Below are 12,471 nucleotides of genomic sequence, written 5' to 3' on the forward strand. Positions count from 1 at the left end.
GCATGTCACGATCACCAGTGAGAGTGCCCGTCATTACCACCAGAGGGCACTCCACCCCGGACTATTGTCATTCCCTCATGAAACTCAGAGCAGAATCAGTTGCCTATGTTAACGTTTCTGTTCCCAGAACTGTTCTGTTGTAACATTCCGAAACCAGTTTGATTAGAAAAAATACAGATTAATAACGTTATTTTGTTTTACTTTTTTTTTGTAGCCTAGTTTATAATAATAATAACAATATTTGGGCTATAATACTACTACTACTACTACTACTACTACTACTACTAATAATAATAATATCTATCTATCTTTTCTTTTATTATTTTAATGCCATGCCAGCTTCTATGGATATATATATTCAAGGCAAGAAACAGGTTTTTTTTATTTAAATAAAACTAAATTGACATGATTGCATATGAGCCAACAAACATGTCTGTACGATTTTCTGGTGCTGAGATATGGCTTATTCATGTTGTTCAGGTGGTTACTAGGGCATTACTAGGGTGTTCTGGGTGGTTGCTGGGCGGTTGCTAAGGTGTTCTGGGTGGTTGTTATGGTGTTGCTAGGCGTTCGCTAGGGTATTCTGGGTGGTTGCTAGGGCATTGCTAGGCAGTTGCTAAGGTGTTCTAGGTGGTTGCTAGGGCATTGCTAGGCAGTTGCTAAGGTGTTCTGGGTGGTTGCTAGGGTATTTTGAGTGTTACTAGAGCGTTTCTATATGGTTGCTAGGGTGTTCAGGCGGTTGCTATGGTATTTTTGGTGGTACTATGGTGTTACTAGGTGGTTGGTAGTTGTTACAGATGGTTACTATGGAGTTTTTACATAGTTCTTAAAATCTTTAGTAACGAGTGCCTTTAGTACGGTGTAAACTCGTCTTTACATTGACATGGAAATCACTCGCGCCAGATGCTCTATTCGCGTTTGGTGTGAACCCAGCATTAGGCCTAATATGTAGGCTAAGCTTTGTACTTGGCATTATTGACATAAAATATCATCTTTCCCATATAACAGCACAGTGAAGCCGTCACGCTAAACGTCACAGATTATATTACACACTATTCAAATTAGCCCTGTAACATTTTATATGTTTGGTTGACTATTTTATTTTAATAATGAACAGGCTGCGATATCAAGTTAGCAATTCAAGATTTTTGTGTGTGCACTCATGAGGCGGCAGTGTGACCACTGGATTTTTTCCTTCCAAGAGAGTAAACTCTTACTCCGTCATTTATGGTCATACAGATAAAAGCAAGACATAATTCATGAATTTACAAAAGATATTCAGATTTAGTAAAATAACGAAAACAAACGGAATGTCTCTTTACTTTATAGATCTTTGGAGCATGCCACAATAAACTGAAACTCAGCGCGTTTTCTTTCATTTTTTAATCTGTAATATTTAAGTGAAATATATTTCAGCCTTTTTAGAGGATTCTGTCTAATATTTATTTTCCCAACAAAACATCAAATAAATAGAAATAAAAAGGTTTTAGTTTAATTCAATTAACACAAAAATACGACAAAATGGTCATGTCAAAGCTTTTATTTTTTGAAAGTGGTCATACATGTACACTACAGATTTTTTGTGTGTCCTTTGTGGCATTACACAGCAGTTTTTAGCTTCTACATTCCAGTGTGTCCATTCTGATTCTTAACCACAACTAGAATAACTTTAAACAGCCTATTTATGTATTTGTATTATGTATTCAGAAGTCTCAGACTAATATTTCAGCCTGATCTCAAGGCAGTTTGTATGGTGGTGGTGCATTGCTGATAAAGCGAATTTTAGCACATTTTTTCCACTCGATTATGTCGTAATAACGAGATGAGATGAGATGCATTTTTTTCAGTGATTATATAAAAGCTGATATAGCAAATTTAAACTATATATCACATAAAAATATAGAAAATGTAATGTAAATGGTTAATGTAATGAACAAAAAAAAGAGTCATGAAAACCCCCCTCTTTCAGTCTAATCTACCTCACAATCATTCTGAAAAATCCTCTTAAATGTGTGTGTGCGGCTGTGAGAAGAAGAGAGGGAGTGTGTGTGGCAGAGCAAGACAGAGGAGAGAGAGAGAGGGACGAGCAACTGTGATCTGCCCATGCCGGCTCTCACTACATATCAGGGGGAAACTGGAGGATTTTAGAGCTGACAGTTCAATTCCTACCAGATCATTGAACACAATCTGTATTTTCACTTTAACAGTATAAATGTTTATATACATTCACTATAAATGCATATATATATGATAAGAATTTTCTCATACAAATGTCATAAAAACCGTTTGCGTAGATCACAAATCAACGTACCTTCAGGACACTGACAATAAAGATGGATAGTGACATTTACATTTAGTCATTTAGCAGACACTTTTGTCCAAAGCGACTTACAAATTAGGACTAAGTTAAGCGAGTCATAGTGAAGAGGCAAAAACAACGCAAGAAGTGCTCAAAATACGAAGTTCAGGCATTATTCAGAGTAGCATCAGCCCGATAAGCGAGGATTTAAAGGAAAAGGATTTTATGAGGTTAAGTGCTCATGGAAGAGATGGGTTTTCAGCTGTCTTTTGAATGTTGTCAGGGATTCTGCGTTCCGGATGAGGGTGGGGAGAGCGTTCCACCAGCATGGAACTGTGAATGAGAATGTTCTGGAAAGTGATTTTGTGGCTTTCTGTGATGGAACCACGAGACGTCGCTCGTTGACCGATCGTAGGCTTCTGGCAGGGATGTAGATTTGTAGGAGTGAGTGAAAGTAGGAGGGAGCTAAGCCAGTGATAGATCTGTAAGCAAGCGTCAATGCCTTGAACTTGATGCGAGCAGCGAGAGGTAGCCAGTGCAGAGAGATGAACAGAGGAGTGACGTGGGCCCTTTTGGGCTAATTGAAGACAAGACGAGCTGCAGCGTTCTGGATCATCTGTAGAGGTTTAGTTGCACATGATGGACGTCCGGCCAGAAGAGCATTGCAGTAGTCAAGCCTAGAGATGACCAGGGCCTGGACGAGGAGTTGTGTTGCATGCTCAGTTAGGAAAGGCCTGATCTTCCTGATGTTGTGCAAACCTGCATGATTGAGCTGTCTTTGAAATGTGGTCTGTGAAGGTCAGCTGGTCATCAAATGTTACCCCCAGATTTCTGACCGACCTTGATGGGTTGATTGATGATAAATCTAGCTGGATAGTGAAGTCGTGCTGTAGAGAGGGATTGGCAGGGAGGACGAGAAGCTCAGTCTTTGCCAGGTTGAGCTGCAGGTGATGTTCCTTCATCCATGTCGAGATGTCCGCCAGACAGCTTGAGACCCATGCAGCTACTGTGGGATCATCCGGTTGAAATGAGAGGAAGAGCTGTGTGTCATCAGCATAGCAGTGGTAGGAGAAACCATGTGCCTGTATGATGTGTCCCAGTGATGTGGTGTAGACGGAAAAGAGGAGGGGACCAAACTGTGACCCTGAAGGACCTACCTGTGAGATAGGACTCAAACCAGTGGAGTGAAGTTCCTGTGATGCCCAGTGATGAGAGGCTGGACAGAAGGATCTGATGATTCAGCATCGAAGGCAGCAGACAGGTCCAGGAGAATGAGAAGTGAGGATTTGGAAGCAGCTTTTGCGATCCGTAGGGCTTCTGTGACTGACAGTAATGCAGTCTCAGTTGAATGCCCTTTCTTGAAGCCAGATTGGTTGACATCCAACTGGTTGTTCAGAGACAGGAAGGATGTTACTTGGTTGAAAACAGCTCTTTCAAGTGTTTTCGCAATGAATGGTAGGAGAGAGATAGGTCTGTAATTCTCTACAGATGATGTGTTTAGTGTTGATTTTTTCAGCAATGGAGTTACCCGAGCCTGCTTGAATGCAGAAGGGAAAGTGCCAGTATGGAGGGATGAGTTGATGATGTGTGTGAGTGCTGGCAGAAGTGTGGGAGAGATGGCTTGTAGAAGGTGTGAGGGGATGGGGTCTAGAGGGCAGGTGGTAGGATGACTGGAGTGGAGAAGTGTAGATACTTCTTCCTCGGTTAGCGGAGAGAAGCAGGAGAGAGGGTTATTGGCTGTGGAAAGGGTTGGTCTGGGTTCCTGTGTGTGTGGAGCTGAGAATTGACTGCTGATAGATGTTGTTTTGTTGGTGAAGAAGTTAGCAAAATCGTCAGCAGATAAAGAGGAGGCGGGTGGAGGTGGAGGTGGAGGTGGACAAAGGAGAGAGTTGAATGTCTTGAAGAGTGATCGTGTGTTGGAGGAGCTGTTGATCTTGTTGTGGAAGTAGGAAGATTTTGCAGCATGAACATCCACAGAAAAGGAAGAGAGGAGAGATTTATACATACTCAGGTCAGATGTGTCTTGATTTGCGCCATTTCTTCTCCGCTGCCTTGAGTTCGGTCCGGTGTTCACGAAGAACCTCAGACAACCAGGGGTTAGAGGGAGTAGCGCGTGCTGGCCTGGAGGAGAGAGGGCAGATATTGTCTAGAGAAGAGGTTAGAGTGGAGCATAAGGTATCCGTTGCGATATTCACATCCAGAGATGAGAATTGTGAGGGTGAGGGAAGAGAAGATGACACGGCAGAGGAAAGATTGGTGGGAGAAAGTGAGCGCAGGTGACAGAGAAGATAGAAAGATAGAGCGCATATAGAGCGCAGGTGCACAGAAGCAGGAGCGCAGAAGATAGAGCGCAGATGACAGACAAGCGCAGTGACAGAGAAGATAGAAATTCTCGTAGCTCTCCTCAGAAAAAACGCTTGTTACACACACACACAGTTGGATTGTTTCGGTAGTTTCTGGCCAACCAAACGCCCGCAGCGAGTCTCGGCCTGACAGCATCACGGGGGGAAGCATGCAACACCCTCTTTCACAAACGCACACACACAGAGAGAGAAGATCAATGCTTCCGGTTTCCGGGTCTTGACTTCCGGTTTCCGGGTCGAGTACGCTGTGCGCGTTTGTGCTGCCGCTTCGAATCCTGGATTGTTTGTACTGTTTGTCTGGTTCGGATATATATATATTTTTTTTTCATCGGAACTCTGTGTTGATTACTCCGTTTCTCACTATTGCTCCCTGGCTTGGACTGTTGTCACTGCACTGACCACCTCTGCTGTCTGCAAGACGTTGAGAATACTGTGCGTGTCTGTGCAGCTGTTTCGCGCCTGGTTGGATTACTCCATTTTTTCACTGTTTAACTCTGAACTGAACTGTTGATAAGTCTGCCATCGGGCTGCTGCGAGCTTTCTTCCCTGTTACATCCCTACCACACTCGGCTCCTCGGATGGGTGAGTTACCGCTCTCTCTGTCGGTTGCGCTGTTTGTTTACTGCTTACTATCTGGGTGCGTTGCCTCCTATTTAGTCAGCTGTTTTGGTGAAGTGACGTTCAGGTTTGGCTAACGTGGTTTTGCTTGTGATTGGGCTTTCACTTTCTCAGCATCAACATGCCTTGTGCAAAAACATTTTTTTCTTTTTTCCTCTGCATTATTTTTTGTCTTACATCTGTGATGGATATTGAATATTCTACATCACAACTGAGGGCCTTTAACTGCCGCCCGCGTCTTGATTCGGTGACGTATGAATACTGTCAGACACTAGGGATTCTCCGTCGCCCAAGATACATACACCGTTCGCGGCGCACACTCTTGAGTTCCTTTTGTTCAAAGCCTGACGCTCCTCCTTGCATCTGGACCAACAATAGACTATCTTCCATGCCTAGACAACTGCCTGCCGGTCCCACCATTCAGCGTTCTCTGATCTATCTCACTGATAGCGATCAGCAACATACACCTAATTTGAATCCCTCACATCATCACTTTGCACTTTTGAACTGTCGATCAATTTCGGACAAGGCCCCTTATCTCAATGAAATGATCACTGACAATAACCTTGACATTTTTCTTCTCACTGAAACTTGGCAAGTTCCTGAAGATTTTCTACAGTTAAATCTACTTACGCCAGATGGATATAATTATCTGTCCAGACCGCGACCCCATGGTAAAGGGGGTGGTCTCGCTATCATCCATCGTGATAACCTCCGAATCAAGCAACTTGACTTTCATGACACCAATACATTTGAGTACATGGTTTTGAAGGCTGACTCTCTCATAATTATTTTGCTCTATCGACCTCCTAAGGTCCTGTCTAACTTCTTTTCTGAACTCAGTGAACTGTTGACCCTTGCCTGCTCATTGTCATTTCCCATTCTACTGCTTGGTGACTTTAATATTCATGTTGATGCTGTTTGCTCTAACACCAACCAGTTACTTTCTATCTTTGAATGTTTTAATCTAATTCAGCATGTTAATTTTCCAACTCATACGCGTGGTCATACCCTTGATTTGATTTGTACATCAAGGGCCAATATCTCTTCCATCACTTCTACTGACACTGGTATTTCTGATCATAAATTCCTTGATTTTAGCCTCAGCCTGCCTATGCTTAAGAATTGTTCTACAACTGTCATATCTTACCGCAATCTGAAAGCTGTTGATACTGCATTATTTTGTACCTCCGTTTCCTCTTCTAATCTCTCTGATGTCTTTGATATCTCTTCACCCTCACTGATACTATCTAACTATAACTCCATAATCTCGGATATCTTAGATAAGCATGCTCCTGTCAAGACCAGAAGTGTCCCTTCCACACATTCGTCTCCTTGGTACACTCCTGAGCTCCGTATCTTAAAGGCCACTGGTAGACGGCTTGAGCGTTACTACAGGAGAACTGGCCTGACTGTTCACCATTTGGCATTTACTGAACATATCAAAAAGTACAAATCGGCCCTGAACCTGGCTCGTTCCAGTTTTGTATCTGCTACAATTAACAAATCAAGCAACAGGCCAAAAGCATTATTTAACACAATAAATAAACTTACCAAACCTCCATCTCATGTTGCTCTAGCTTCTGATGAACTTTGCACTTCATTCTTGACCTATTTGCTAGAAAAGACAGATGCCGTAAACCAGTGCCTCTTTAATGATGCTACTAACATTAGTTATGTGCCGAATCAACCTGGTCAATCCCTGTCTTTCTTTTCTCTGTCTACTCCTTCTTCTGTCTCTGAGTTAATCTTGAAATCCAACCCTTCATCTTGTCATCTTGACCCTGCTCCTACTACTCTTCTGAAACGTTGCCATTCAGTTATTTCTGCACCTATCTCTCACTTCATCAATGCATCTCTTACCTCTGCTTCATTTCCTCTGTCACTCAAAACTGCAGCTGTTACCCCTGTTCTCAAGAAACCCAACCTTGATCCCTCAGTTTTATCTAATTATCGTCCCATTTCAAATCTCCCCTTCATAGCTAAATTACTAGAAAGTACTGTTGCCTCCCAGCTTCAGTCTTTTCTAGTTGAAAATAATCTTTTTGATCTGGTTTTCGCCCTTTGCATAGTACTGAAACTGCACTAGTTAAGGTACTGAATGATCTGCTTCTCTCTGGTGACTCTGGTTCTCTGTCTATGCTCCTGCTGCTTGACCTCAGCTCTGCCTTCGATACCGTCTCCCATCAACTACTCATTTCGCGCCTTTCGGATGTGGGTATTTCTGGTGCTGCTCTTTCCTGGTTTTCCTCCTATCTCTCTGACAGACTATTCTACATTTCACTTCAGAATTTTCGCTCACCTACTGTCCCCCTGAAGCAAGGTGTCCCTCAGGGATCCGTTCTTGGGCCATTATTATTCATAATCTATATAATACCTCTTGGTCAGATCCTCCGCCGTCATGGTTTTAATTATCATTTTTACGCTGACGACATTCAATTATATACTGCCTGTACATCGACTTTATCTCTCACAACTGACAAAATCTCTGCTTGTGTACATGAAATAAAAGATTGGCTTCATTCAAATTTTCTAAAACTTAACATGGACAAAACTGAGATTATTTTCACTGGACCTCCGTCACTCAATAATAAAATTCCCACCAACTTCACCTGTGAGATCGCTGGCTCTCTTATCAAACCATCTAGTACTATTAAAAATCTTGGTGTAATTTTTGATTCCTCTCTATCTTTTCACTCTCACATTAATTCTATCACTAAATTGGCATTCTTTCATCTACGTCGTATCGCTCAGCTCCGTCCCTTTATCAGTATCTCAGATGCTGAAACTGTCATCCATGCATTTGTCACCTCACGTCTCGATTACTGCAATGCACTTTTCATTGGCCTATCAGCTAGCTCCATTTCCAAATTACAATACATTCAAAACTCTGCTGCCAGACTACTCACCCACACCAAGCGTTCTGCACATATTTCCCCAATTCTGCATGATCTTCACTGGCTTCCTGTGGCTTACCGTATCAAATTCAAAATTCTCCTTCTCACTTTTAAGTCTCTGCACGGCCTGGCGCCCCCCTATCTCTGTAACCTGCTTCTCCCCTACACCCCGACTCGCTCTTTACGATCCGCTGATTCCAGCCTTCTCGTCGTCCCTCGGCATCGCCTTGCTTCAATGGGGGGCAGATCATTCAGTGTTGTTGCGCCCAAAATGTGGAACTCTCTCCCCCGATCACTCTGTTCTGTTAACACTATCTCTGAATTCAAATCCATGCTCAAAACTCACCTATTTTCTGAATGTTATAATTCTTAATTTTCCAATAATTTTTTTTTTTTTTTTTTTTTTTTTCTCAGTTATATCTGTTTGTATTCTGCTGGTTGCCGCCCCATCTACCAAATTTTTCACTTACTGTACTCAACTGCCTACTGTTGTCCTGTCTGCTGTCTTTGTCAACTGCCTTTATTGTTGTTTGTTTATTGTAAAGCGTCCTTGAGCTCTGGAAAGGCGCTATATAAATAAAACTTATTATTATTATTATTATTATTACCCTCAACTCTTGCACTATAGACACACACACTTGCGACCCAGGAACACCTCTCTAAACTACTGCCTGATTTTACAGTTTGAAGCGTCTGACACAGAAAAACACCATGTGCTGTCATGAATAAGAGAAATGTCTTCTCATAGCATAAGAAAACGCAGTCTCATTAATAATACAGACACTGACATGTCATCGATGCACTATAGTGTTTCTCCATGTCATAATCTGTGACATTGACATGATGTAGATTTTAAACCTGGAGAAAAATCTATACAGTATCCAGTTTTCTCCGGAAATTACAATGAATGGACTGTGTTAATCCTGACTGTGCTGAGATTGAGTGTGTTTAAAGTTAAGGGTGTAAAATGTATATCACAATGTCAAAGTGTGTTTTTCAGTGTGACTATCAGCCCTGCAGAATCACCTTAATGAGGAGCAGCTCATGTGTTCAAGCATTTACAGATCAAACACACATGAACTCACAGCGGCAGGAGAAATAGAGCAAACGCTTTAAAAATATTAATTCTTACATTACATCATATGAACAGACGTAAACATAATTTGATGAATTTGATCATGTTGTTTTAATAGCTTTGCTTGTAATTAATTAAATAGTTATTTCCCTGCAATTTATTCCATTTTGATGATACTTTATGAATTCACAGTGAGTTTCATGTGAGAGTCACATATGATCTTACCCAAGTACCTCCAGTTTACAGTGAGGATTCTCCAGTCCAGCAGAGAACAGCTTCACTCCTGAGTCTCCTAGTTTATTCTCAGACAGATGCAGTTCTCTCAGGTGTGAGGGGGTTGATCTCAGAGCTGAAGCCAAAGCAACACAACCTTCATCTGTCACACCACAATCATTCAACCTGTAGAGAACAATGACACACTCTTCACTCTCTCAGATCAAAACAGAAATCTTATATCTTCTTATATTATAATTAAATTATTATAATCTTATAATTTGTGCAAAATCTCTTTTTTAAACAATTAATTCAATATATCAGTAAGTTTAACTATTATTCTAAGAGATTATGTCTCTATGTGTCTCTTTCTAATAGCACTTACCCGCAGGCTGTGAGGGCTCTCAACTCACAACAACAATCTCTATCTACTTTACTTATACAGACACAGCTATGCCCTCCTTCTTCTTAGGGTCACTAAACGCACTAGCACTTTGTCTGCTTAGTTTTATTACTATTTATTAGCAGTAATCTAAGTATTTGTTCTCTGTTTAGATTTCATGTTTTTATTGTATATGTTATGTTGCATTGTCTTGTGTGAGCCAATTCACCAAAATGAATTCCAGGCGATGTGGGTCGTTCTGGCAAAATAAAGACTTGAACTTGAGACTTGAACTTGAGGGAGAAAGATAAAACTGATAAAATGGAATACATTGAATACATTAAATATAAATGTTTATATACATTATAAATGCTTATTACATGGCTTGGTTGAATTCTAATGTAGAATGCGGTCTGTTATTTCGCTGATAAGTATAACACAACATTGCCATGAAAAACAGAGCATTGCCATGGACGCGCAGGATTCTAACCGTAGAGACGGAACAGACTATTTTCTTTAGCGGAAGCAATACAATCGTTTTTAAATCAATAAACTCCTTTTTAAATCAATATTTTGTGTCAAATTATTGATTTATTTGGTAGGTAGCCATGTAATAAGCGGGATAATGTAGAGCGAGGCGGTTGTTATAGCGAATACAACCCCGACAGGCTGATCAGGACCCCGAATAACAACCATTTCGCTCTTCATTATCCCTTACATATATTTAAAAATAGATTTCTCACACACACATACACACACACACACACACACACACACATATATATATATATATATATATATATATATATATATATATATATATATATATATATATATATATATAAAGGGTTAAGTAGATCACAAATCAGGTCACATAGGTGGAGGGTTTAAAAGCTGAAATGTGACTAATATTTTTTGTTAAACCATTCATTTATAATGTTTAAGTGAGAACTGTTAAAATGTTTTAACAATGATGCTTGTTCTCAGTGTTACTTACCAAGCAGATCTAGTTGCTGTAATGACAGGCAGCAGCTTCTGAAGAACTTCATCTCCAGTGTTTTGTGTGACACTAATTGAAAATAAAAAATAAATAAGTTAAGTATTCATGCTAACAATAATAATTCATATCATAAGTAAATAATACATTATACTTTCCTAAAAAAATTTACTTAAACACTGCTTTATAAAGGACATGTGAGAAAGTTGTTTTAGTATCTATAACTGTAGAAGCAACTAATCATATTCAACCAACACAGATTTGTTTTTTCTTTTTCTTGTTAATGTTGCTGTGACAGGTCAATTAGTCTGCATTTACACTTCAACACTATTTTGACATATCAGATTTTTTGTCCTGTCCGTTGCTATGGTTATATAAAATTATAAAAGCTTATAAAAGTATTTTTGTACCTGCATCAGCAAATTATTCGTAGAAATTAAGCACACAAGTTTGTTTGCTTGTTACTTGTTTATTTACCTACTTGTTTATTTAATAATTTACTTAGTTTTATTGTCACAGGAAATGATGCGGAGAAAATGTGAATCATTGTCCATCATTTTGCAAGCAACTGGTGATAAAGAAAAATGATGATGAGACATTAATCTAATTTATTTTCTTAATACTTCTCTTATGCCCCATAGTGAAAAAATGCGTATTTTCATGAATCAAGAAGTGTTTTGTATTCAACTAGTTGTCTTTGAAATGAGAAGTTGTCTGACATTCCCGGTTTGTCATGTGCTTGTGTTATTGTCATGTTTGTTGTGAGCACATGGCTTGTCATGTGTTTCCTTGTGCCATGATAAACCAATAATTTAATTATTGGTTAAATAATTAAAAATAATAATTTGATGATAAACCTAAAAACTAGACAGTTGACAGGAGCGCGCATGGCACAAGGAAACACATGACAAGCCATGTGCTCTCCTGTCAATTGTCTAGCCCCTCCCATCTTGTTATCTGATTATTGGTTTATTTGCCCCACCTGCCTTCCTCGTTACCCTCTTTTGTTTGCTTCCCTATTTAGTATCCCTGTGTTTACAGTCCTGTGCTGGTTCGTTGTCCATGTTCCCTGCCAAGACCTGTTTATCCTGTTACCTGCCTTGTTTTTCCCCCACGGGGAGTTTTCGTTTGTAGTCAGCATTGTTTTTTATCATTAATAAATGTTCACTTCTTCGCACTTGAGTCCTCGCTCCTTTTCTACAACCCATCACGTGACAGAAGTAAGCTAATCTAATCTTTTATCCTCACAGCGCGTCAATTATGCAGTGATGCGCTATGAAATCATTGCGAGGCAAATGAACTGTAATATTGATTTGATGATAAAGGTAGCCTAATAATAACAATAATTGAATATGCGCTGCGTGCCCGTCCGCTACGCCACTGAGCTAAACGGCCACCAGGAACGGCATCAAGGCAATTAACTGTTTTATCAAGTTTACTTTGGCCGTCCACGTGACGTTATTTTCATCATCAGGAGGATCCGCTTGCAGTTAGACGGTTCCTTCTGAGGCTTGTAGACTCGAGTCCTCAGCATTAAACACTAGAATGAGATGGTCTAGTAAGTGTGCATGGCTACGTCACACGTTCCCGCCCCACGGTCAGTCGAGATATGCAGCCTTACTAGGAC

At 40.3% G+C, this 12,471-nt stretch overlaps 2 protein-coding genes across 6 annotated transcripts in view; one reads left to right on the plus strand and one right to left on the minus strand.

Annotated features, from left to right (window-relative positions):
- Positions 1-12,471, plus strand: part of LOC311303559 (uncharacterized protein) — a 79,339-nt gene that overhangs the window by 41,186 nt on the left and 25,682 nt on the right. The gene's annotated exons all lie outside the window — the stretch shown is intronic.
- LOC311304188 (protein NLRC3-like) overlaps positions 1-12,471 on the minus strand; it is a 31,723-nt gene that overhangs the window by 7,770 nt on the left and 11,482 nt on the right. For all 4 annotated transcript variants that reach the window (XM_084431064.1, XM_084431065.1, XM_084431067.1 and 1 more), the window contains 2 exons: positions 10,845-10,916; positions 9,478-9,651 (listed from right to left, as the gene is read on the minus strand). In XM_084431064.1, the coding sequence (XP_084287190.1) occupies positions 9,478-9,651; positions 10,845-10,916 (246 nt within the window). The remainder of the gene's footprint in view (positions 1-9,477; positions 9,652-10,844; positions 10,917-12,471) is intronic.

The sequence above is a fragment of the Rutilus rutilus genome, assembly GCF_951802725.1.
Source record: "Rutilus rutilus genome assembly, chromosome: 14".
NCBI lineage: Eukaryota > Metazoa > Chordata > Actinopteri > Cypriniformes > Leuciscidae > Rutilus > Rutilus rutilus.